The 26,842-nt window shown below is 48.9% G+C and overlaps 1 protein-coding gene across 1 annotated transcript in view; it reads left to right on the top strand.

The window, feature by feature from the left end:
- Positions 1 to 26,842, top strand: part of CA9 (carbonic anhydrase 9) — a 386,906-nt gene that overhangs the window by 169,726 nt on the left and 190,338 nt on the right. The window contains exon 6 of the mRNA XM_073562498.1: positions 2,456 to 2,522. Coding sequence (XP_073418599.1) covers positions 2,456 to 2,522 — 67 coding nt within the window. The remainder of the gene's footprint in view (positions 1 to 2,455; positions 2,523 to 26,842) is intronic.

The following is a 26,842-nucleotide window of genomic DNA, read 5'->3' as shown; positions in this document are numbered from 1 at the left end:
GCTAAGGGTGCTGTAGTCCCTTCCTAAATTAGTTTACATCTCTGTAATTCTCTCGTGGTGCTGTCATGGGAGTCCGAATAAAGTATTAAGTTACGTACCGGTAATGGTATTTTTCAGAAGCCCATGACAGCACCCTTAGTTCCCTCCCTTGTTCACATATAGGGGTGCACCCCTTTAGAAGATTGTTTCACGAATTTACCTTATGTGGGAGATGGTATAAAGAATTGTAAATAGGATAGATAGGTTGTATATATTGTGTATATGCTGTGTACTAACCATGGTAGCCTCTCAAGCGCTGTAATCCAACTGATGCGTGGGAGAGGTGCCGCCCTTTTGTATCTGTAGGTTTCCTGTTCCTGAAGGGCGGATCCCCTCTCTCGTGGTGCTGTCATGGGCTTCCGAAAAATACCGTTACCGGTACGTAACGTAATACTTTCTAGTACTTGGTTGAAAACCCTTTGTTGGCAATGACTGCCTGAAGTCTTGAACTCATGGACATCACCAGACGCTGTGTTTCCTCCTTTCTGATGCTCTGCCAGGCCTTCACTGCGGTGGTTTTCAGTTGCTGTTTGTTTGTGGGCCTTTCTGTCTGTCTGAAGTTTAGTCTTTAACAAGTGAAATGCATGCTCAATTGGGTTGAGATCCCGGTGACTGACTTGGCCATTCCAGAATATTCCACTTCTTTGCTTTAATAAACTCCTGGGTTGCTTTGGCTTTATGTTTTGGGTCATTGTCCATCTGTAGTATGAAACGACGACCGATCAGTTTGGCCGCATTTGGCTGGATCTGAGCACACAGTATGGCTCTGAATACCTCAGAATTCATTCGGCTGCTTCTGTCCTGTGTCACATCATCAATAAACACTAGTGACCCAGTGCCACTGGCAGCCATGCATGCCCAAGCCATCACACTGCCTCCGCCGTGTTTTACAGATGATGTGGTATGCTTTGGATCATGAGCTGTACCACGCCTTCCCCATACTTTTCTCTTTCCATCATTCTGGTAGAGGTTGATCTTGGTTTCATCTGTCCAAGGAATGTTCTTCCAGAACTGTGCTGGCTTTTTTAGATGTTTTTCAGCAAAGTCCAGTCTAGCCTTTTTATTCTTGATGCCTATGAGTGGCTCGCACCGTGCAGTGAACCCTCTGTAGTTACTTTCATGCAGTCTTCACTTTATGGTAGATTTGGATATTGATACGCCTGCCTCCTGGAGAGTGTTGTTCACTTGGTTGGCTGTGGTGAAGGGGTTTCTCTTCACCATGGAGACTATTCTGTGATCATCCACCACAGTTGTCTTCCGTGGGCGCCCAGGTCTTTTTGCATTGATGAGTTCACCAGTGCTTTCTTTCTTTCTCAGGATGTACCAAACTGTAGATTTTGCCACTCCTAATGTTGTAGCAATTTCTCAGATGGGTTTTTTCTGTTTTTGCAGCTTAAGGATGGCTTGTTTCACCTGCATGGAGAGCTCCTTTGACCGCGTGTTTCCTTTACAGCAAAACCTTCCAGATGCAAGCACCACACCTCAAATCAACTCCAGGCCTTTTATCTGCTTAATTGAGAATGACATAACGAAGGGATTGCCCACACCCGTCCATGAAATAGCCTTGGAGTCAATTGTCCAATTACTTTTGGTCCCTTTAAAAACAGGGTGGCACATGTTAAGGAGCTGAAACTCCTAAACCTTACATCCAATTTTAATGTGGACACCCTCAAATGAAAGCTGAAAGTCTGAACTTCAATGGCATCTGAATTGTTGTCTTTAAAATTCATTGTGGTAATGTCTAGAACCAAAATTAGAAAAATGTTGTCTCTGTCCAAATATATATGGACCTAACTGCATGTGTGTGTATGTGTGTATATATATATATATATATATATATATATATATATATGGTAAGCACAATACCCTAGCCCACTATCCTATAAAGGAGCGGGCTACACTCTGAATGCACAAATGTATCACAAAGGTCATGTCACTGTGAGGTGACGCAAAAACCAAGAGTGTCACTCATTTCCTGAAATAGACAATCATTTTATTAAACATTGATAGACACCATAAGCATAGGTAGGAAAAACAGCTGATGAGGGATACAATTCTAGTTGTACAATATATCAAAATTTTGAGTAAATTACTAGAGCATCCAAAATAATATGCCCAACAATATGCTTAATATCTTTTGTTAATAACAATATATATATATGTCTTAGCTAGTTTCTATTGTGAAAATAAAAGTTGATGAGGTCTCCTAAGACTTCAGGTCTCCTCTTCTGAGGACCAGTCTTGGGGTTTTGGCTCATCCCAAGGATATAATACTGACCATCATGCTATAAGCTGTAGATCTGGTCAGAATGGGCTTTATGTGGGGGCTTTTCCCTGTCTGACCATGGAGTAGATGGACACGCTCCATACAATGGCTCATGTTCTTAGTTTCTTTCTTTGTGTGTTTTTGCATCAGGAAGGACCTGAAGATAATAAAGATTATGAACATCTTCTGACACATCTGGAAGAGGTGAAGGACGGTGGTGAGTCTGACCTGCTACTTCCTCCATCCTGACGACCTAGAGGGTGGTCAATGATCCATCCAGGTTATTACGCTGTATACACACATAAGACCTGGTCTTTTACAGGTACATCGGGGACTATATATTTATAATTTTCATAGCACCATCTTATTTCTCAGCACTTTATTGTCTGTACTCGTCCCTGCTGATCTGTAAAGACGTTACAGAGTAACACACTTCACCAGTTACGGGAGTGAGGGTCCTGCTCACAAGCTACAATCTATGAGGAAATATGGGGGGGTCACAAATGGTAGTAAATAAAACTGCTCGTCACGTACTGACCGGCCATCAGTATAATAATTAGGGACCTTCATAAGTACAGTACAGATACAAAGTGCTACTGAGTGCTTGAAAAGACAACAGGGAATAGTTACTTAGATTAGTGAGGTGATACGCCAAGCTAAAGAAATTGTGAATACTGGCAATTAGCCCAATTGTCCAGTGTAGTACATTCCAGGAAGTGGTGCAACATGAGAGAAGATTTGGAGAAAGAAGGGGGAGGTTCAGATTATAGAGGATGGAAGTCACAGGTCATTAGCGGAAGGGAGAGGAAGGTAGGGTGATAGATGAGGAGGAGATGTAGGGCGGTGCAGCACTGTGGAGAGGACAGGTAGTTGGTAGATAGAGATGAGGAGGAGATGTAGGGCGGTGCAGCACTGTGGAGAGGACGGGTAGGTGGTAGATAGAGATGAGGAGGAGATGTAGGGCGGTGCAGCACTGTGGAGAGGATGCCTGGGTGGTAAATAGAGATGAGGAGGAGATGTAGGGTGGTGCAGCACTATGGAGAGGACGGGTAGGATGGTAGACAGATTAGTAGGAGTTGTAGGGGGGGTCGCTATGTGTAGAATACAGGTAGAGTGATATACAGATGAGAAGGAGATGTAAGGTGGTGCAGCACTGTGGAGAGGATGGTAGGTGGGAGGCAGAAATAAGAAAGGAGATGTATGGTGGTGCAGCACTGTTGGGAGTACGGGTAGGGTGGTAGACAGATGACAAGGAGATGCAAGGTGGTGCAGAACTATCGAGGGACCCGAATGGAGATAGAGAGAGAAAAAGGAGTAGATGTACGGCGAATCAGCACTGTGGAGAGCTTTGTGGGTGAAAGAAATAAGAGTAGGGTACTCGCATGTCTATTTTCATAGATTGTAATTGTAAAATGTATAAAGCCAATTCATAGTGAACATTGACGCAAGGCTAGCACTCTGTTAGGCCAGGGTCACTCTGCGGTTAGGCAGTCCGTTAGACAGACTGCGTTACACCATGGTATAACGCGGTGTAACGCAGTCCGTTAATGCTGCCATAGCCCTATTGTCGGACGCATCGCGACACAAACAGTAAAGCGACGCGCGTCCACGATGTGCCGACATTCAGTGATGGAGCCTCGGACGCAGCCTGCAGCATCTGAGGCTCGGTCACCGCTAGCACAGATGATTCACCTGCGCTAGCGGGTATAACATAACGCGATCACGTTATGCTATACCGTTAACGCAGCCCGTCAACGCTATGCATTTAATGGGCTGCCTAACGTAATGCGAACCTAGCCTTAACCTCTACATGACCCCGGTGCAGCTGGGACCACAACCCCCCCTTCCCCGCTGCAAACAGGCAATTAAAGTTTGTCATCTGATGGATCGAAGACACAAAATTCAGGCACGACTTGCAGAAGAATGTGGGAGGCAACATTTATGGTCTGTGGAGATGCACTATCGCCTCAGCCTCCCTGTGTACAGAGACCTGCAAACAGAAAGCTGTAAGCTAGACTCCAGTTATAAATATTGTGATGTTTATGAACAGCAATGGTTCTACAGTTATGGCAGGCATATTTCCGGCGTTGTGATGATGCAGTGAACGCAACGAAGTGACATACATCACTTGGCGGTCGTAGCATCAGTCCCAAATAAAAATCTGACAGATGGATGACAAATATACATGCCATATTTCCAATCTAGAGAAAGCTAAAAATCATAATAGGAAATATGGCATTAATATCTCCCGCCTGGGACCTCCAGGGGTGAAGATATCCTGAATAATGGAGATCTCTTAATTTTTTGGAGCCTAGCCACATCCCATGACCAGGAGAGGTATATGGGCTTGGTTTGTATCCAATAAAAGCAGATTTTGAGTTTGTCATTGGCAGTTCACTGTGGTGCTGTACCGTTTCCCTTAAAAGATAGCTTTCCTCCACTATGACCTGTGCCATTTCCATAACACGGCTTTAGTACTTTTCTTTTGTTATGCCTTTTTATTGTATGTAATTGTATATAAAGTATTGTTTGTACACTTGGTAACCTCTTTGCATATTTTCATAAACACTGACTACTTGTCAATTTTAAATATATAAAATTTAATAGCTTTGTTCATCTTGCACTATAAATCAGTCTGTATAAATGATTGGTGGTGGCAGCCAGTACCCTTTATTACTGTATATGCATAGTATCTTACAGTGGGTACAGAAAGTATTCAGACCCCTTTAAATTTTTGATTCTTTGTTTCATTGCAGTCATTTGGTAAATTCAAGAAAGTTCACTTTTTTCTCATTAATGTGCACTCTGCACCCCATCTTGACTGAAAAAGACAGAAATGTAGAAATTTTTGCACATTTATTAAAAAAGAAAAACTGAAATCTCACCTGGTCATAAGTATTCAGCCCCTTTCCTCAGTATTGAGTAGAAGCCCCTTTTGAGCTAGTGCAGCCATGAGTCTTCTTGGGAATGATGCCACATGTTTTTCACCCCTGGATTTGGGGATCCTCTGCCATTCTTCCTTGCAGATCCTCTCCAGTTCCGTCAGGTTGGATGGTGAACGTTGGTGGACAGTAATTTTCAGGTCTCTCCAGAGATGCTCAGTTGGGTTTAGATCAGGGCTCTGGCTGGGCCAGTCAAGAATGGTCACTGAGTTGTTCTGAAGCCATTCCTTTTTTACTTTAGCTGTGTGCTTACGGTCAGTGTCTTGTTGGAAGGTGAACCTTTGGCCAAATCTGAGGTCCAGAGCACTCTGGAAGAGGTTTTCATCCAGGATATCTCTGTACTAGGCCGCATTCATGTTTCCTTCAATGGCAACCAATCGTCCTGTCCCAGCAGCTGAAAAACACCCTATAGCATGATGCTGCCTCCACCATGTTTCACTCTTGGGATTGTATTAGGCAGGTGATGAGAAAGTGCCTGTTTTTTTCCACACATACCGCTTAGAATTAGCAACAAAAAGGTCTAGCGCTGTCTCATCAGACCAGAGAATCTTATTTCTCATAGTCTGGAAGTCCTTCATGTTTTTTTTAGCAAACTCTGTGTGGGCTTTCATATGTCTTGCACTGAGGAGAGGCTTCCGTCGGGCCACTCTGCTATAAACGCCTGACTGGTAGAGGGCTGCAGTGATAGTTGACTTTGTGGAACTTTCTCCCATCTCCCTACTGCATCTGTGGAGCTCAGCCACAGTGATCTTGGGGTTCTTCTTTACCTTTCTCACCAAGGCTCTTCTCCCACGACTGCTCAGTTTGGCTGGATGGCCTGGTCTAGGAAGGCTTCTGGTGGTCCCAAACTTCTTCCATTTAAGGATTATAGAGGCCACTGTGCTCTAAGGAACCTTGAGTACTGCAGAAATTCCTGTGTAACCTTGGTCAGATCTGTGCCTTGCCACAATTCTGTCTCTGAGCTCCTTGGCCAACTCCTTTGGCCTCATGATTCTCATTTGGTGTGACAAGCACTGTGAGCTGTGAGGTCTTATATAGACAGGTGTGCACCTTTACAAATCAAGTCCTATCAGTTTAATTACACACAGCTGGACTCCAATGAAGGAGTAGAACCATCTCAAGGAGGATCACAAGGAAATGGACAGCATGTGACTTGCATAAGAGTGTCTGAGCAAAGGGGCTGAATACTTATGACCAGGTGAGATTTCAGGTTATCTTTTTTAATAAATTTGCCAAAATTTCTACATTTCTGGGGGGTTTTCAGTCAACATAAACATTTTTGAATTTACTAAATGGCTGCAATGAAACAAAACAACTCTGTGACCATTCTTGACTGGCCCAGCCAGAGTTGTGACCTATCTCTGGGGAGACGTGAAAATGGCTGTCCACCAACGTTCACGATCCAACCTGACGGAACTGGAGAGGATCTGCAAGGAAGAATGGCAGAGGATCCCCAAATCCAGGGGTGAAAATCTTGTTCCATCATACCCAAGAAGACTCATGGCTGTACTAGATCAAAAGGTGCGTCTACCCAACACTGAGCAAAGGGGATGAATACTTATGACCATGTGAGATTTCAGTTTTTCTTTTTTAATAAATTTTTGCAAAAATGTCTACATTTCTGTCTTTTGTCAGCCAAGATGGGGTGCAGAGTGCACATTTAATGAGAAAAAATGAACTTTTCTGAATTTACCAAATGGCTGCAATGAAACAAGGAGTGAAAAATGTAAAGGGGTCAGAATACTTTCTGCACCCACTGTATATATATATATATATATATATATATATATATATATGCACACGCGCACACACATTATTCTTGGAGCTGGTATTGGAGGTGTGTACACCATACGCTCACTGTGGGTTCCCCAATAACCGGCCTAGTAGTGGAAGCAGCCGCGGCCTCCATCAATTGTCAGCCAATTGCATAATCATCCTGACGATTGGATGTGGCCGACTGCGTTTCTCCTGACATATTGGTGGCAGTGGAGGGATAGAGAGCAGTAGTGATCTGGTTTGGGCAATCATTGCTGTCACTTTATAACTTGTATGGTCCCTGTGAGGACTCTGCACAGAGTGGTGTGGATCAGAATTAGAGTGTAGTTATACCTGTATGTGCATCAGTCACTCTCCTTCACCTGTCCTATCTTTGGTTTGGCAATCATGGCTGCAGTTGGGGAGGCTCTTGCTGCCATCTGCGCGATCTGACAGATTGACTCCACTGGCAAAACAAGCAGCAAATGAAGACATAATGTATAAAGGGAACCTGTCAGCAGGATTGTGCATACTAACCTCTAATACTCTCTTTATTTCTATAGCTCCAACATATTCCGCAGCGCTTTACAGTTTCCACACATTATCATCGCTGTCCCCGATGGGGCTCACAATCTAAATTCCTTACAATCTAAATTCCTTATCAGTATGTCTTTGGAATGTGGGAGGAAACTGGAGTACCCGGAGGAAATCCACGCAAACACGGGGAGAACATACAAACTCCTTGCAGATGTTGTCCTTGGTGGGATTAGAGCCCCAGACCCCAGCGCTGCGTGCACACAGTGACTACAGGCAGTGTCAGGTCAGCATCGTTATACTGATTACACCGATACCTGGTGATGAAATCTGAGATTCTCGTGTCCTATGGCGGGGCTCTGATTGTATATGTGGCACCCCCAGAAGTATGGTCGCCACAATGGCATTACCTTCCTCCTAGGGAGTGTGATGTCATGCCTGGAAGCAATGAAGGGTCTCTCTAGCAGTTAATCTCTACATAAAACACAGTTCCCACTCCAGGCCAGCAGAGGGAGCTCTGAACCAAAAGTAGGGGAAGAGCTATTCTCTGGGGGCCAGGAAGGGGAAATTAATTAGTTCTGTGAGGAGGGCGAAGTGTGTGGACGTGGAGAGAGAAGCTGGGAGATTGAGCAGAGAGTTGAGGCTCATTCCCAGCTAGAGCGCATGATCTGGAGCATGGTCTCCAAGGTTGTATGGATACTGACGGTCCTGCAACAGAAACCAGAGGAAGCTGTAAATGCTCTATTCCCATCTAAGACTCGGAGGCACAACAGCGACGTGTGAGCCAAAGGAGATAGAAGGCTACAGCTGTCTGCCATACGAGGTAGATCCAAAAGGGAATAAGAAGGAGGAACGTCAGTGTAACACAGTACTGCATGTACCTCAAGTAAGTGCTAGAGAGGAGACTACACAACCCATCTGATAGAGAGATTCCTAAGTTGCTTCCAGGCTAATCATCTCCTGTGCCATCTGTAATCTGGACCCTGGACAGCACTTACCAAGTAAATGTAAAGAAACTACACTCTGCTGTGTCCTTGCCTTCTTTCTGCAACTTCTTCAGCACTGCTACATCTCTGTGCCAGACACTACACCCTCTTCCTCAACACCTATCCTCTTCATCTACTCTGCCCTGGGACTACAGCCCTACCTGTGGAGGGCTACAACATCACTGCTGCACCCCACCATCTGTCCCAGAGGATCTGTCTGCAGGGTCGGCTCAACACCTCCCTTGCCGAGCACCACAGGTGGTGTCACGAATCATTCATAAACTTTATTCCATCACTTAACCCCTTTTACATGGGCACCCAGGGCCACGGACTGGGTCACCGCTGCTGTGCCCTTCCCTTCTGAGATACCGGCCCGGTACCGAGTACCCCACAGCCCTGGGCGGGTGACACAATTTGGCGTCACGAACAGGATCTACGGAACCCGGTGTCCCCGGGTCCTGTGTGCGAGAGACTGTGTTGTGTGTAATAGACTGTTTGTACCATTGCCGCAATTATCCCGCTGCTTGGTGCGCGCGGTAAACCAAAGAGGCGGGCCGTCTTGGGCGGAGCCAGCCGAAGAGCATGAAGAAGTGAAGTGCCACGCAGGAAGAGACCAGCGCGCGAGAAGTGGGAGGAGCAGAGGCCTGCAGTTTCGGCGTTCCCCGATCATCCAGCCAGTGGAGCGGCAACCGGTAAGCCAGCGCAACCCAAGGCCTGGCCCAACGTTAACTAGGGGGGAAGAGAATGTCCGAGGGACGCGCAGATGCGGCGATGGACACCCCCGCCGACCCCCCAGCGCCACAAGTTGCAGGTCCCGGCGCAGCTGCGGCTATGATAGCGCCGCTGAATTCATCAGCCGACGCCACCTTCAGAGCGCAGCAGGAGCAAGCGCCCACCGCAGCGGTCCCCATAATGCCGCTGTCTATGCCCTACATACCGGGAGCAGTCTGGCTACCGCAGTATTCAGGGGAGTCACATACCCTGAGTGAATTTAAAGAGAGACTGTGCAGCTTGTTTGAGGTTTATCCTCTGTCTGAAAACCAGAAAGTGAACATCCTTATTGGGCAGCTAACAGGTGCAGCACAGAGGGACGTAAAAGCCTGACAGGACACTGATAAACAGACTGTTAAAAAAATTCTGGCCAAGCTGAGAAGCACCTTTGACACCCGCACTGCAGCTGAAATAAAGATGAGATTCTTTGGGTGTAAGCAGACAGCGCAGGACAGTACACGGGACTATGCTCTTAACCTGCAGGAGGCGCTGTGCGTCATCAAGCAGATTGATCCAGACAGTGTGAAAGATGGAGACAGACTGTTAAAGGAGCAGTTTATTGAAGGACTCTTATCCAGCACCCACAGAGCACAGCTGCGCATCATAGCCCTACAGAACCCTGATCTGGACTTCGCAGACTTCAACGACCGGGCTATTCGGGTGCTGCATGAACCCACTGCTAGCCGTCCAGCACCCCCCTAGGCGCCCAGCGATCACATACCATCAGGAGGCAGCATCTTTCCCTCTCAGCCCTGTGGAGGCTGATGCACAGACTCTGGATAAAGATCCATCTGAAGAGCTGCGTCTTCAGGTCCAGGAGTTGACCAAAGGTATGGCTGCACTTGCTAAAACTGTGCAGTCCCTGAAGGTGTCCTCCAGAGAGAAGATCCAGCTGGCTTCTGGTCCAGAGGATGTCCCGTGGCTACGGAAGAAGAGGATCCCGCCACTCCGAGGGAGAAACAACGATCGCTATGACCAGGACGGACGGACCATCTGTAGTCACTGCCACAAGGCAGGCCACATCGCAAGATTCTGTTATTTAAATGAGCAACCCCTGGGGCAGAGGGCCAACCCCCAGGAGTAGGACCACAAGGCCCAAAGAACAGGTGAGCCAAGTATGTTGGAGGGAGACCAATCCTCCCAGTGGTGATTGATGGCATCCCCATAAACGCTTTGCTGGACACTGGCTCTCAGGTGACAACTATGCCATATATTCTCTACAAGCGGTATTGGGCTCACTGGCTGACTCTGAACTTACCCGTGGCCCAAGTGATGAACTGACAGTAGTTACCAGTAATGGTCAGTCTTTGTCGCAAGTAGGATGCAAAGAAATTACTATTAAAGTGGGGAGAGTAAAGTTAAAGTCTCATGGTCTGATAGTTGTAGATATTGATCGACGAGAATGTAACTCAATGATGACTCTAGGTACCACTGTGATAGAAAATTGTCTTTCCGAGGTTATTGTCTTGTTGCAACAGGTGGCTGAGACTGCTGGTTCCAGTGAACAACGAGTCCTGCAGAAGGAGATCAAGGCCCTGATGCAAAGACAGCAGGTAGAACTCTCTGGAGGAGAAATTGGCAGCGTCAGAGTGAGTGATGCTTTCCCCATTGCAATACCCCCTAGATGTGAAATGTTGATTTGGTGTCGGGCAGCTATAGGCCTCAGAGGAAAAGATTACCAGGCAGTCCTAGAACCAGTGTACTCTGATAGCTGGCCCACTGTCCTGACAGCCAGAGGGGTAGTTGATGTTCGCAAGGGGAGAGTACCTGTACGCCTCTTGAATTGTGGGGAGGAGGCGGCCACAATACCTCGGTACGCCACAGTTGCTAAGCTACTTACTGTCAGCAACAACGCAATACGGGCAGCAGAGCCCTTGGTCTCATCCGACCAGGTGGAGGACAATGGCTCTGTAAAGCAGCTGGAGGAGTGGTGTCAGCAGCTGCAGGTGGGAACTGACTCCAACCCTTCATACCAAAGGAATGGGGTTTACCGAGTGCCTCAGTAGTATGAGCAGGTATTCAGTAAACACCCCCTAGACTTTGGGAAGGCAAAAGGGGTTCAACATCATATCCCCACTGGAGATCATCCACCTATAAAAAAAAGGTAGCGGCCTATACCCCCAACACAATACCAATGTGCCAAAAGTATGTTGCGGGAAATTAAGGAGGCTGGGGTGATCAGAGACAGTTGTAGCCCCTGGGCAGCTCCAATAGTTTTTGTGAAAAAGAAAGAGGATGGTACCATGAGAATGTGTGTTGATTACAGGAAAATTAACAGTATTACACATAAAGATGCCTACCCATTACCCAGAATTGAGGAGTCATTAGCTGCACTTAAAACTGCTAACTATTTTTCCACCTTAGATCTCACTAGTGGGTATTGACAGGTTCCCGTGGCAGAGGCAGACAAGGAGAAAACAGTATGTACCACTCCAATGGGTCTTTGTGAGTTCAATTACATGCCATTCGGGCTCTGCACAGCCCCAGGAACATTTCAACGGCTGATGGAGTGCTGTCTTGGACACAAGAACTTCGAGACAGTCTTGTTGTACCTTGATGATGTCATTGTTTTCTCCAAGACTTATGAAGACCATCTGGAGCACCTAGCTGAGGTGTTTGAAGCCTTGTCCAACTTTGGCCTGAAAGTGAAGCCTTCCAAATGCCACCTCCTGAAGCCCGAGGTACAGTACCTCGGTCATGTAGTGAGTGCAGAAGGTGTGGCACCGGATCCTGACAAAGTCACTGTCATCCGAGACTGGCAGAAGCCCAGCAACTCCCATGAAGTACGTCAATTCCTCTGGTTGGTAGGCTACTACCGAAGATTCATCAAAGGCTTCGCGGACATAGCCACACCTATGCAAAATCTTCTGGTGGGCAAACCCAAGAAAGCCAGAAAGCAGAGTACTACATTTGAATGGAATGAGGAACTGGAGAGGTCCTTCCCTCGACTGAAGATGGCTCTCACTTGAGATGTAGTTCTGGCCTACCCAGATTATGACCAACCATTTGTTCTGTATACTGATGCCAGCAACGTGGGACTGGGAGCAGTACTGTCACAGGTACAGAATGGCAAAGAAAGAGTGATCTCCTACGCCAGCAGGAAGCTTCGTCCCACTGAAAGGAACCCTGACAACTACAGTTCCTTCAAGCTGGAGTTCCTTGCCATAGTCTGGGCTGTGACTGAACGATTCAAGCATTACCTTTCTTCAGCCAAGTTTACCATCTTCACGGACAACAACCCGTTGACTCACTTGGAAACTGCCAAGCTAGGTGCACTGGAGCAGCGATGGATGGCTCGGCTGTCTAACTATGAATTCACCATCAAGTACCGAGCAGGGCACAAGAATGCCAATGCTGATGCGCTGTCCAGAATGCCTAATCTGCTAGATGCAGGTGAAGACCCTGAGGCACTTGAAGAAATTGAGTTACCTGCCTTCCACCGGCCAATTGCGGCTCAACGTGCCCAAGGAGTGAGAAACAGACGGTCTATCATGAAGCAGGGCACCCTAAATCCATTGATCATCATCATGACTGGGCTTCCCAAGATAGCGACGCCGCAGTCCGCCTGGTAAAGGAGCTACTGTCACAAGGTGACTCACGCCCAGAGTCGGATGCTCCTGAAGAAACCCAGCAGTTGTGGAAGGAAAGAGGTAGGCTGTTCATCTATGAGGGAAAGCTCTGCCGGAGGAGTATCAATGCCCGCACTCATGAGCTAGTCTGGCAGGTGGTAGTCCCAAAGAGGGAGGCATCAATGGTCTTGTAAGCATACCACAATGGAGCTGAACACTTTGGATGGAAGAAGTTAGAGGCCTTGTGGGTCGCCCTCCCAGGGCTGTGGGGTACTCGGTACCGGGCCGGTGTCGGTGGGATGTGTCACAGCAGCAGTGACCCGGTCCGTGGCCCTGGGCGCCCAAGTAGTGGGAAAATGTAATTAATGGAATAGAATAGTTTGTGACGCCACCTGTGGTGCTCGGCAAGGGAGGTGTTAAGCCGATGCATGCAGATCCGCTGGGACTGATGGTAGGGTGCAGCAAGGGTGTAAAAGCTCCCCACAGGTGAAACTATAATCCCAGGTCAGTGTAGAGGTGGATGGCATGGGGATGTAGCAGTGCCGTAAGGGTAGGAAGCAGACAAGACACAGCGGGGTGCAATTTCTGTACCTTTACTTGATAACTGCAGTCCAGGGTCCTGATTACAGATGGTAACAGAGCAGGCTAGCCTGGAAGCAACTCAGGGATTCTTTCTCAGCAGACGGGCTGTGCAGTCTCCTTCCTAGTGCTCGTTTGAATGAAGTACTCCAAGTACTAAGTTACTCTGAAGTTCCTCCTGTCAGATGTTCCCAAGAACCTTACTTGCACGGCAGACAGCTGTAGCCTCTCTCGGGGACTCCTCGCTCTGAGTCCTGGCTCACTATCCAAGCTGCTGTTGTGCCTCAAGTCTTAGATGGGAGTAGTGAATTTACAGCCTACTACTCCACCGGTGTCTGCTGCAGAACCATAAGTGTCCATACAACCTTGGGGACCGGGCCCCGGCCTTGCACTGAGAACCTATAGGCAGGGTTCCTCTTCCAACCCACGTCTCCTCTCTGTTCTCCTACTCCTTCATTCCGTACTGATCCTTCTCTCTCTTATGGAAGCTTAGGTTTAGTTCTACGTCTTTTTTCTTCTTTCCCTATCCCGTGCCAGCTGGCTCAGATCACTGAGGCAGCTGCAGCACTCCTTCCTCCATCCCTCCTTCCAGGGATCCCCACTCCTCCCTAGTGGCTTCCTTCCTCACTGACCTTCTGTCAGACTGAACCTCTAATCCTACACTTGTGACCTGACTCCTCTCTGCTTGTCCCCTTGGTACCAAGTCGCCCTCTTGTGTATGACCTTTGGCTTTGTCTGAAAACCCGTCTGTTTGTCCCTCCTGTGCCTCGTTTGCCCTTACTGTTGTGACCTCTGTTTTGCCTGACTCTGAGTTGTTGTATGGTGTCCAGTCATATCTGAAAGCAGGACGCTAAGCCACGCCCCCTTGCAGTCACCTGACCATAGGTCCTGTGCCAGCTTGCTAACTTCAGTGTCCGCAGGTCCTGTGCCTCTTTACTTTCCGGGGCTGACTGGACCCTGACACTAATAGTTTGAAGCACGCATCGTCACTGCTGCTGCCCTGCTCCACAGGTATCTTTGAGCACTGTTTCTGTACTCAGGACACGCGCACTGGCTCAGTGAGCGAGTGTAGTCCGGTGTCTCTGACAGCTGATCCCTCACTGTCCCGCCCCCGAGTTTACATAATGAATATATGTACATTCTGAAGAGACAAAAAACGCTTCTGCAGGCGGCGGCCGTGGCTCCTGCGCTGCAGCATAATCTCATGTGCACTTTGCATGAGAACAAAAAAAAGGCAATTTGAGAATGGCGCCTGCCTTTTTTTTTTGTTCTCGCTGAATTAAATTAGGGATTAAGTGCAAAGTACACACGCAGTTATGCTGTAGCGCAGGGGCCACGGCCGCCGCCTGCAGAAGTGTTTTTTTTTGTTTCACTATATGCAGATATTCATTATGTAAACTCGGGGGCCGGTCAGTGAGGGATCAGTAGTCTGCATTATGAATACCTAATCAGAGCACACGTACCCGATCCCCGCCATCGGGCATGAGCATATCATTAACACAAGACTGAAAATAAAGATTAAAGAACAACCATAAGACGGATTTCATCACCAGGTATCATTTTATTCAGTATAACGGTGCCATCCTGAGACAGTGTTGTTTGCCCAATGACTGGTGGGCTACATAGCTAAGTCTAGGGCTATAAAGCAAAGCTCTGGAAGTTTTCGCCGCTCTACCTCAAAAACAAGATGGAGACTATGAGGCCATCAAGCAGGCTCTGATAAGGAAATATCAGATGACCCCTGCCTGGAGTGCAGTGAAAAATGTTCCAGATCCTCCAATGTGGACCTCACAACAGCTACGGTAATGTGGTGGACGGGCTCAGAACCAACTTTGAGCAGTGGGTCCAGGGTCTATTGCCATCACCTTGAGGAGTTGAGGGACCAGTTCCTGTATCTTTGTGTTGGAATAATGCATATTGATCTGTATGTATTGCAACAACTACTACTGTACTGTTTTATATATTGTGCATATTGTGAGATTGTTAACAAAGTTCAGTGAAAAACCCAGACAGGATGCCCCCTCCTTCTCTTCCCTTCTTGTTGTTGTAATGCTCCCATGCTGCAAGCCACGGCAGATACCAGACTGATCACATTTCATGCTGTAAGCTGTTCAACCTGGATATGAATAAATCTACATTCTGTGTTGCTGACTCTGGATGTTACGCTGATTAATCCGCTGCTAACAGTTTGCCTTCTGTAGGTATGACAATTCATGATGGAGCCAAAGGAGGCTGCTAAAGCAACACAAATTGCAGTTCCCTTTGAGGCCATCCATACGCCAGAGGTGCTGAAATCAGTCATTTGCAAAGGGGATAAGCAGACACCTCAATGCCACTGCCAGCCAGTCTTCAGGTGGTTTCGCTCCATTTTTCAGCATCTGACCTACATCTGTTTCTCGCAGTTGCTTTACCTGCAACCAACTTGGAAATATTAGTTCAACCTGTGCGGAGAGACAGAAGAAGAACCCCACATCCAAGGCCCAAGGGCCTAATCCAGCTGTTTTTCTTGTGGGTGGGGAAGTTGGGAGGGTCTGTGACAACTTGCATTCAGTTATTGTGGGCAACACTGTCACTGTGGGGCCCAAGGACACCATTGCAGAAAAAAACCTTCATCCACCCTGAATTGGCGTCCCTTGAAGAACTTATCCCTGGGAAGACTCTGACTGTCACTAGGATTGGGGATATTCACCGACCTTTGCCGATGGCCTGGGTTTTCCTGCACTGGGGTGCTTGGAGGGAATTAGTACAACAAATGTTTTATTGGGGACCGACCTGGGATGGTTGGTCTTGAGATACCGGATGTGGGAGAGTTGTCAGGAATGTATGTCATGTGATTCAGATGTTGATAATGTGGATGTCAATGTTATGCATAATGATATTCTAATTGTACAGAAGAACTCAGCCATGTCGCGCTGCGGGGTGATGTTGCTGAAGATCCCCTAAAAGAAGCGAGAGTCACTGCTAAGGGCGATGGGAACAGGCAGGGGGACCATGAAGAAGGTGGTCACATGGAGCTGACCAGTGTCATGCCGGACTGTGATATGGCCGGTGGTTGCTGCTGGAGATGAGCGAACGTGTTCAGAAAACAATCGCCAATCTCAAATTTGGCACCAACGTAGCACATTCGGATTCCTGTTTGATCTCACGAGTATTTTTACTCAAAGTTTGTCAAATTCAGTCACAGTTCAGTAAATTATCACGTTTCCACTAATGCTTTTGTTATTACCTTGGCTATGATAGTGCTGCTATATGATGAGCGGAAGGGGGACGGGGAGATGTGTTTGATGAGGGGAGGGGGTGTGGAGAGGTTAGAAGAGCGTGTGGAGAGGTCAGAGGAGCAGTGCATTCTTTTTTCCCCTGTTTAACTTTGTGTTGATTCTGGCAGCCAATCAGGCTGCAGAAACCATCCACAATGTCATGACACAAGGTCTTCTGTGATTGGCTGCCGAAGTCACATGTCCCTGGCCATATAAGAAGCGGACATCTTATTTTGCTGACGCCATTGTCTCAGTGTCACAGTGCAGAGAAGCCGCTCCTGATAGTGCTGCTGCTGAAAGTGAACTCGTCAGGTAAATAGATAGGATCCTGTCCTGTGTGAAATTGATCTCCCAGCACCAAACTAGATTGTGCAAAAACTGTGTGTCTTCAGAGGCCCCATCTGCTAATCCAAATCGTTTGTGATAAAAATGTGTTGCTGTGGCAAATCAGACGGCCAGATGCCCACATAAACATCATTTAGGATAATACTCTGGTGCAGGCACCAGTACACATTTCAACATATTAATCTTTTGTGCTAATTCTGTGGTCTCACTACACTATATCTGCCAATAAATACTGATCATTTATATAGTGACAGGTGACTGACAGCTGTGGGCCTAAGGTTGTGAAACAGCAGGTTACAAGAGGGGAAGGGTACATACAACATGAGTGGGAAAAAGCGAGGCCAAGGGGGAAAGGGAGGAGGAGTCTGCCCTGGTGCCCGAGGGGTCAGTGAACAGTGCCTAGCTGGAGGGAAGCCGGTTGTCAGTGTCAAGACGTGAAGGGCTGGTAAGCGTGGTACAAGCTCTGCATGCCGAGTTGAAGGAGCTGAAACTGGAAGTGTCTAAACTTGGAGCTGGGCCAGCCTCTACCCCCGCAGGGGGGCCATCTGCCAGTACCCCCTGGAAAGTTGGCCCCACAGATGGCCAGGTCGCCCTTCCGGAATCCTCGTCCATGAGGAGCAGTCACCTGCTGGAAATGTGGATGCCGGGGACACATCTCTCATTACTGCCGGATGCCTGTAGCCCCAGAGGCCCCATCGCCAGTTTTAAACTCCCAGCCACTGCCATGAGAGGGCGAACAGCAGCGGCCCCACCCCCACAAAGCCCTCGACGGGATGAGCAAGATTTGTTTGAATGCAGTCCAGTGATGGAAGCAGAGTTTGAAGGACGGAAGATGAGGTGCTTAGTCGACACGGGATCCGAATGTACAATAATGCCTTTGGAAGTGTATGAGAGATACTTCAGCCAACTAGTGGTTCCAGAAGATGGCCGAGTGATACGACTTACCGCCGCTAATAATGGCCAGCTGTTGGTTAAGGGGATCGTGTAGATGCAGCTAAAAATGTTTGGTCAAGAGCTGAGACAGAAAAGGATAGTGCTAGTGGATCACCCCCCCAGAAGAGGGATGGAAGTGACGCTCAGAATGAACGTGCTGCAAGATTTGTACCACCAGATGAATGCCAGTGAGGGACCCTGATACTGAGCTGCGACTTGCAGAAAACAGCAACCCCAGGGGGCCGGGTGGGACTGGTCCGAGTGCCATCGCGGACCCCGATCCTGCTGGCACCCAGACAAAAGTAACTCTTAATGCTGCTGGTGGGAGCTGCACAGAGATTGAATGGGCTTGAAGTGCTACTCGAGCCAGCCCAAGAGAAGTCCTCATTTGCCAAGGTACATGTGGCCCGGTCTCTTGCGATTGTGAAGAATGGATCGGTGCCGGTCCAATGCATCAATGTTTTTAGATGAGGCTGTTACAATCCCACTGGGACCATTCTGGCTGAACTGTTTGTGGCAGCGGAGAAGGTGCCTAAAGGCAGGATTTGAACGGAGCCCAGACCAACAGTCATCCTTGACATTGGCGGTTAAGGTAGGCTGGACTGAACCCCCTACCAAAGAATGGAATGGTTGTGTGATCATGGAACAGATGGGAGTGGATGGGGAGACTTCCGTGCAGTTGGAGAGAGTTTTGTGGGACCCTCAAGAGACCTTTTTGCGACATGGCGAGAACTTTGGATGTGCCTGGACGATTGAGCATGAGATCCCCACAGGGATACTCCTCCCATTAGGGAAAGATATCATCAAATCCCTCCGGCGCTCTATCAAGAGGTGAAGCGCATGGTGGCCAGTATGCTGGACAATCAATTTATCCGAGAGAGCCAGAGTCCCTGGCGTCTCCTGTAGTCTTGGTCTGGAAGAAGGATGAGAACCTTCGATTTTGTGTGGACTATCGAAAATTGAATGCCCACACGGTCAGGGACGCATATCCTTTACCCCATATTGAAGAATCCCTGATGGCATTGGGTCGGGCCAAGTATTTCTCGAAGTTAGATTTGGCATGTGGTTACTGGCAGGGCCCAATGGCCGAAAAAGATCGAGCAAAGACGGCATTTGTCTTGCCAATGGGGCTCTATGAGTTCAACTGGATGCCTTTCGGCCTCGCTACCGCCCCGGAAACCTTCCAACGTCTGATGTAACATTGCTTAGGCAATCTGAATTTTGAATTAGTCCTAATATATCTAGACAACATTGTGGTGTTCGGGACCTCATTTGAAGATCATCTTGAAAAGCTGCGTCAAGTTCTCCAGCAACTCACTAGCTACGGCCTGAAAATAAAGCCAAAAAAAATCAACTGTTCCGGAGTCAGATTGAGTATTAGGGGCACCTGGTGACCCCGGATGGGGTGCTACCTGTGGTCAGTAAGGTTAAGGTGGTACAAGAGTGGCTGCCTCCTCACGACCTGCGAGAAGTGCAGGCCTTCCTGGGCATAGCAAGATACTATCGGCGGTTTGTTCCTAAATTCTCACAAGTGGTGGGTCCCCTAAACAAACTTTTAATAGGGACAGCGCTGGGTTCTAAAAACAGCCCCATTCAATGGGGGCCCCAGCAGGAAAAGGCATTTGATGAAGTGAAAACCACCCCATTGTTGGCATACGCCCGGTTTGACACCCCTTTTTTGTTGTACACATACGTTAGTGTTCATGGACTGGGAGCGGCACAAGCACAGGTGCAGGATGGCCGAGAGCAAGTGATTGCCCATGGCAGCAGGTCTTTAAGAGACTCCGAGTGCAATCCAGCTAACTGGAGCTCATTCCGGCTGGAATTGCTCGCCCTGGTGTGGGCAATGACAGAACGCTTTGCTGAGTATCTAACAGAAGCTGAGGTGCTAGTCATAACAGATAACAACCCGCTGACTCACTTAGAGAATTCAAAACTGGGAGCGTTGGAGCAGCGGTGGGCCGCCCGCCTTGCCAAGTTCAATTATCGCATTAAATTTAGCTCTGGCCAAGAGAACGGAAATGCAGATGCATTGGCAAGGGTACCCCTGGGGTCCTCGGGGGAAGATGTTGATGACCAACTTGAGGACACTGAAACTCCGGCCTTGGGGCAGATACTTATCTTCCGAAGTGTGGTACACTCAAGTGGGGTGGCCGCCGGGATGCCCTGTGTCCTGGGTAAAACGCCCTCAGATTGGGCAAAGGTCCAGGATGAGTGCCTGGACATTGCACTTGTGCACTGTTGGGTACAAAACACGCAGTCTATTAAGACTTCCGCTCCTCTAGAGCTACTCATGATTGACTATGGTTTGATAGGGCACTCTACATCAGGGTACTTCTATTGCTTGTTAATGACAGATCACTTTACCAAGTATGCTGTAGCTGAGCTGACAAGAGACCAGACGGCAAAATCGGCGGCTGAGGCCGTGTGTCGACATTTCTTCCAAGTGTTCGGGTGTCCACAGAAAATACACTTGGATCAAGGGGTATGCTTCCAGGGGACGCTGATGAGGGAGCTGCACCAGCTGTATGGTATTGAACAGTCGAGAACAACGCCTTATCACCCCCAGGATAACGGGGCATGTGAGAATTTTATTCAGACCCTGTTGCAAATGTTGAGGACATTAAAGGGTCAACAGCAGGCACGCTGGCCTGATTATCTCCTCGAATTGATGTGGGCCTACAATAATAGAGTAAACAGCACTACTTGCTATTCACCACACATGTTGATGTTTGGGAGACCCGGCCGGGACATTGAGGATTTGAACATGCTGGATCCCTCCTCCAATCCCCCTCAGACTGCATCCGAATGGGTACGAGAACACCGGCGGTGGTTGAGGGTGGTACATCAGGTGGTGGGTGATCGCCTTCGGCAGGTGGCCCATAGAGACACGCAACCCGTGCAAACAGCTGTTTTCTCTGGGAGGTAGAGTGTTGGCGAGGTCAAAACGACAGTCAGGAAAGCTGAGTGACCGATGGGAGGCGACTCTGTATCTGATAAAAAAACAGGTGAATCCTGAAATTCCAGTGTACGAGGTTGAGCCGGTGGGGACAGGGGGGGCCAACCAGTAATTTGCACTGTAACATGCTACAACGGTGCTTATTTGAAGATTTGGCTCCCACTCCAATGGAGCCAGAGGTCGCGTCCCAAGGGATGGGTACTCTTAATGATCTTGAATTTGATGGTATGCCTTCTCCGGCGCCTGCTTACTTGCTCTCTTTGACCAATCTGCCCCCATGTGACAAGAATATTGAGATTGTGGTGGATCCTACTGAGGAGAGAGCATCAGGTCAGCTGCTTGGTCCTGATGCCGAAGGAGGAGGCAACCTCACTTGTGCCCTGTGGCAACTCCACGGAAGAGGCTTCCGCTCCCTCTGGGACTGCGCCTGTTGGAGTAGGCCTCAGGAGAACTACCCGATCTTCAGGTAGCGATATGCTCAGGACGACTTTGAGTGGGGAGGTATGTTGGGGATGCCATCCTCTAGTGGGGTGGCATGTAAGAGGGTGAACTGTGATTATACCAGGATAGCACTAGGACCCTGTGGTGTTTGCCTGCTGCAGCTAAGAGCAGGTGCTGCGAGTGCCCAGGAGTGTGTGTGTGCTGGGGAGTGGGGCCTAGTGTCGAATGTCTAGAGCTGTAAAGGCCCCATCACACATAGCGATATTGCCAGCGAGAAAAGGAAAAGGGGGAAGCCAGAGAGCTGCAAGTTCCGAACTGGAACTGAAAGTGGAAACAAAAGTTGTGGGGATTTATATATCATCCAATCATGTATATAATATATAGATTCCTGACAACAGGGGGCAAAACTTCCTCCGATTCCTGACTGTAACGGGGTATTCTGTGCTGTAATACCTCTTACATTACCACTCCGTTTCTCAGGAGGTCCACTCTGCTTTTCCTCACTTCTGAAAGAAGGACGCTGGCTCGAAAGGCTTTGTAACATGGGAACATATAAAAGATCACTGCTTCTCCACGTATTTCCAGTGTGACAACATTTTACTCATCGGTCTCAGAATATATATACATACAGAGGGCAGGACAATCAATATGTGTCGGGCCAGTAGATAACAGGCTCCAATTAAGACACCAGACATACATTACAATAGCCGTGGGATTTACAAAGGTGGGGGGAGGTCAAAAGTGGGATACTTCATTTACCTCTGCCCAGGGGGTCGCAGCCGGTCAGTTGCTGCATTAAGGGCATACATCTCACATTACACCTATCAAACATGCATCTCCTATTCGGGGTGCTGGGGGGTTCTGTAACACGGCTCCCCCTTTTCAGTGACACGAGCGGCATACACAGTCTGATCCTTAACGGATCGGCTTGAGGATGACTGAAGTCTATGGGGTTGGTACAAGTTCCGTTTGTCGACTTAGTCCATCGGCGTTACCATTTTGTTTGCCGGGTCTGTGGTGGATGGTGAAGTCCAGAGGTTGTAGGGCTAAACTCCACTGCAATAATCTGGCGTTGTCTCCAGACACCCGATTAAGACACACTAGGGGATTATGGTCCGTTAGGAGGGAAAACTGTCATCCATACAAATATGGTTGTAACTTCTTGCGTGTCCATACTACTGCCAGGCACTCCTTCTCGATGGCCGCATAGCTTACTTCGCCCAAGTTACCTGGCGGGGGAGGTTCTTACAGGTCAGATCAGTGAGGGGCTTGGCTACGCTGCTGTAATTGGGGACAAATTTCCTATAATACCCTGCTGTCCCTAGAAACGCCATGACCTGGGTTTAAGTGCGTGGGGTGGGCCATTTGGCTATGGCCTCAATCTTGGCTGGTTCTGGTCGCTGTTTCCCACTTCCCACCCAATGTCCTAAATACTAAACCTCTGCTTTGCCCATGTGACACTTGTTGGGGTTCAAGGTGATTCCAGCCTTGTGGATACTGTCCAATACTGTCTCTAGGTGATTTAGATGCTCATCCCATGTCGTGCTGTAGATGGCAATGTCATCCCGGTAGGCACAAGCATAGTCCTGGAGACCATCCAGAAGCTGGTCAGCCAGCCTCTGGAATGTCGCAGGGGCATTCTTCATCCCAAATGGCATAACTCGAAGCAACTCATCCACACGCGGCATGGGATACGCATCAGTCACCGTTTTCTCATTTAGCTTGCGATAGTCTACACAAAACCGGGTAGTCCCATCCTTGTTGGGCACTAACACTACGGGGGATGCCCAGGGACTATCTGACTCTTCAATGACCCCTAAACGCAACATCTCTTGTATCTCTTGTCGCATCCCTTCTCGTACAGACTCAGGGACGCGGAAGGGGGGTTGTCTCAGGGGGGGCTGATCCTGGGTCTCAACCTTGTGTTGTGCCAGGTGGGTGTACCCCGGTCTCTCTGAAACATCCTCTGTCGCTGCCTCAACAACACCTCCTCCTGCTGTCTCTCCCGGGGCCCTAGGTTTTCTCCCAAGTGTACCTCGTCCCATGTTTTAGACTGAGTCCTCTCCCCTAAGACATCAGGCAAGGGGAGTGTAACGGGGTCTTCTGTGCTGTAATACCTCTTACATTACCACCCCGTTTCTCAGGAGGTTCACTCTGCTTTTCCTCACTTCTGAATGATTGATGCTGGTTCGAAAGGCTTTGTAACATGGAAACATATTAAAGATCACTGCTACTCCATGTATTTCCAGTGTGACAACATTTTACTCATCGTTCTCAGAATATATATACATACAGAGGGCAGGACAATCAATGTGTGTCGTGCCAGTAGATAACAGGCTCCAATTAAGACGCCAGACGTACATTACAATAGCCGTGGGATTTAAAAAGGTGGGGGAGGTCAGATGTGGGATTTCTTGTTTACCTCTGCCCAGGGGGTCGCAGCCGGTCGGTTGCCGCATTAAGGGCATACATCTCCTATTCAGTGTGCTGGGGGGTTCTGTAACAGGGAGTCCTGCTAAATCCTCTGCTTTGGGTGCACAGATGGCCACCACCTCGTCAGGGCACTCCCGGCAGGGCTTCAGCATATTCACGTGGAACACACGGATAACCCTGGGGTCGTCACAATCGACGACATTGTAGGTGGTGTCGGCTATTTTCCCCACTACCTGGTTGGGCCCCTGCCATGCAGCTTTGAACTTGTTCTGCCTAGTTGGTTCTAACACCAGGACCTTCTGTCCTATCTCAAAGGTGCGTTCTCTGACCCTCCGATCGTACCATACGCGCTGGCACCATTGGGCAGCCTGCATGTTCCCACGTACAGCCTGAGTCAGCTCCTGTAGATGATCCCGGAATTCCAGCACATAGGGCACAACATGTATCCCTTCTATGGTTCCCTCCTCTTCTCAGTGTTCTCGCACTAAGTCTAGGGGTCCCCTTTCACGCCTCCTGTGTACCCCATGGATTCTTGAGGCACCTCCCGACAGGCAAACAGGAGGTGTGGTAAGAATTTCTCCCAGTCCCTGTATGTCCTGGTAAAAGTCCCAATGAGTTGTTTTAATGTTCCGTTAAAACGTTCACACCACCCATTGGTTTGCGGGTGGTACGGGGCGCTTCTAATGGACTTTACGCCGCACAGCTTCAACAGTTGGTTGGTCACCTCTGCTGTAAACTGGGTACAATGGTCCGAGATAACCTCCCGGGGAAATCCAACCCATGAGAAAATCTGGAGCAGGACAGCCGCCACTGTCTCTGCCAGTATGTTAGGTAATGCAACCGCCTCTGGATAACGTGTGGCATAATCTATCACTGTCAATATATACTTTTTCCCTGACGGACTGGGTTTGGCTAACGGCCCTATCAGATCGACCGCTACTTGGCTAAATGGCTCCTCCACAATGGGGAGGGGGTGTAGTTTGGCCTTGCAGTGATCTCCCCTCTTGCCAATGCGCTGGCAACTGTCACAGGTCTGGCAGTACTGACGAACATCATAGGTTACTGGGTCGCCCTCCCAGGGCCATGGGGTACTCGGTACCGGGCCCGTTGGTTCGAATGGGAGATGTCACGGCAGCTGGGACCCGGCCCGTGGCCCTGGGCGCCCATTGTAAAAGGGGGATCTTGAGTGATGAAATAAAGTTTATGAGTGACGCTACCTGTGGTGTTCAGCAAGGAAGGTGTTAAGCCGACGCTGCAAGTAGATCCTCTGGGACAGATGGTGTGGTGCAGCAATGATGTTATAGCCCTCCACAGGTAGGGCTGTAGTCCCAGGGCAGAGTAGATGAAGAGGATAGGTGCTGAGGAAGAGGGCGTAGTGTCTGGCACAGAGATGTAGCAGTGCTGAGTGTGGTGGCGCCGGAATAACTGGAGGACACCAGAGCATGTAGTTCCAAAGCTTTACTCACAGTCTGTTGTTCATAGAGGTGCCCACGTCCGTGCCACGTCCTCCGGGTCTGGGGCTCAGTCAACCTCCAAGCTTGATGAAGCACTCCGTTCCAACACTCCGCCAACATGTGCCTTTTCTGAACGTCTCATTCTTAGCGCCTATAGTGAAGTACTCACAGTACTGAGTTACACTGGAGTTCCTCCTTTCTGATGTTCCAAAGAACTCTACTTGTACGGCACACAGCTGTAGCCTGCTTCGGGGACTCCTTGCTACCTAGTCCCGGCTCACTCACGATGCTGTTGTGCCCCCAAGTCTGGTATGGGAATAAAGTGGTGACAACTTTTATTCCTCCGGTGTCTGCTGCAGGACCATTAGTATCCATACAACCTCGGGGACCGGACCCCGGCCTTGCGCTTAGAACTTGGGAAGGGCTCTCCTTTAACCCTGATCCTTAGTCCTCCTCTCCTCCTTACGTTCCGTACAAAGCTATCTTTCTTATGGAGAATCAGGCTTTCTGAAAATGTCTCTTTCCTATGCCAGCAGACCCAGGTCACTGAGGTCTGCTGCAGCACTTACTTCATCCATCCCTATCAGGGGATCTCCTCTCACAGACTCCTGTGACAGACTGACTGAATCCTAATATCTTCCCACTCTTTTGGTGCAGACTAAGCTCCACCCACCTCCCAGCACTCTTCGTGTTCCAAACAGGGAGCCACCAAAGGGTGCTTTGCTACACTACTATGTTGTGTGGGATGTAGGTGTTGGAGTGTGGTCAGGTGTCTCAACCTTACCTGGATGGTGGGGTACCACACCTCAGGAGGAGGTGCAGTACCTCTGTGGCGACTGAACCCTCAGGGGCACCACATTACCCCCGGCCAAAAGAAGTTTTGTGTCAGACGATGCCTGGTGCACCTGACGCCGAGGTGCTCGGCTAAGGGTATGTCATGAGAGAGTCGCAGTAGCTCCTGCTTATACTTCTTGGGAACTACCAGCTGTCATTTTATAGTGAGGCTCGTCCCTGTGTGGCACTGCTCTGTAACCCGGTAGAGGAGTCCCTGATGCCATACAAACTGTCCAGTACTCCTCTCCCCTCCTGAGCCTTCCCACAATACCCCTGTAATGAGGGATCCTCAAGTACTTGCCTTTTAAACTCAGCTGGGGTGGCCCAAGAAATATGTCTGGCTACTGGAATACGTGTAGGGTTGGGGTGTCTTACCTGGGCCTCCTCTGAGTGTGATTCCGCCTCCGCAGCTCGAGCTTGTCTCCGGGTGGTCACAGGATAGGTCTCAGCCAGAGGGACGACCGAGAATGCAGACAACATGGGCCCCAAGTCATTTCCCAGCAAGATGTCTGCAGGCAAATCCTCCATCAGGCCGACCTCAACAACGCCATCCCCGACTACACATTTCAGGTGAATCCTGGCAGTGGGCAGTCGATTAAGGCCATGTGCACACGATGCAGATTTGCAGCGTTTCCGCAGCGGATTTTACCGCGCAGAAACGTTGCATATCCGCATTGTGATGTACAGTACCTTTAAAATGAATGAAAAAAAAAAAACGCTGTGCAGACGCTGCGGATTTTTCCGC

Source organism: Dendrobates tinctorius, unplaced genomic scaffold, assembly GCF_039654945.1.
Source record: "Dendrobates tinctorius isolate UK_male_01 unplaced genomic scaffold, ASM3965494v1 ptg000353l, whole genome shotgun sequence".
NCBI classification, from domain to species: Eukaryota; Metazoa; Chordata; class Amphibia; order Anura; family Dendrobatidae; genus Dendrobates; species Dendrobates tinctorius.
This window is presented reverse-complemented; position numbering and strand designations above follow the sequence as displayed.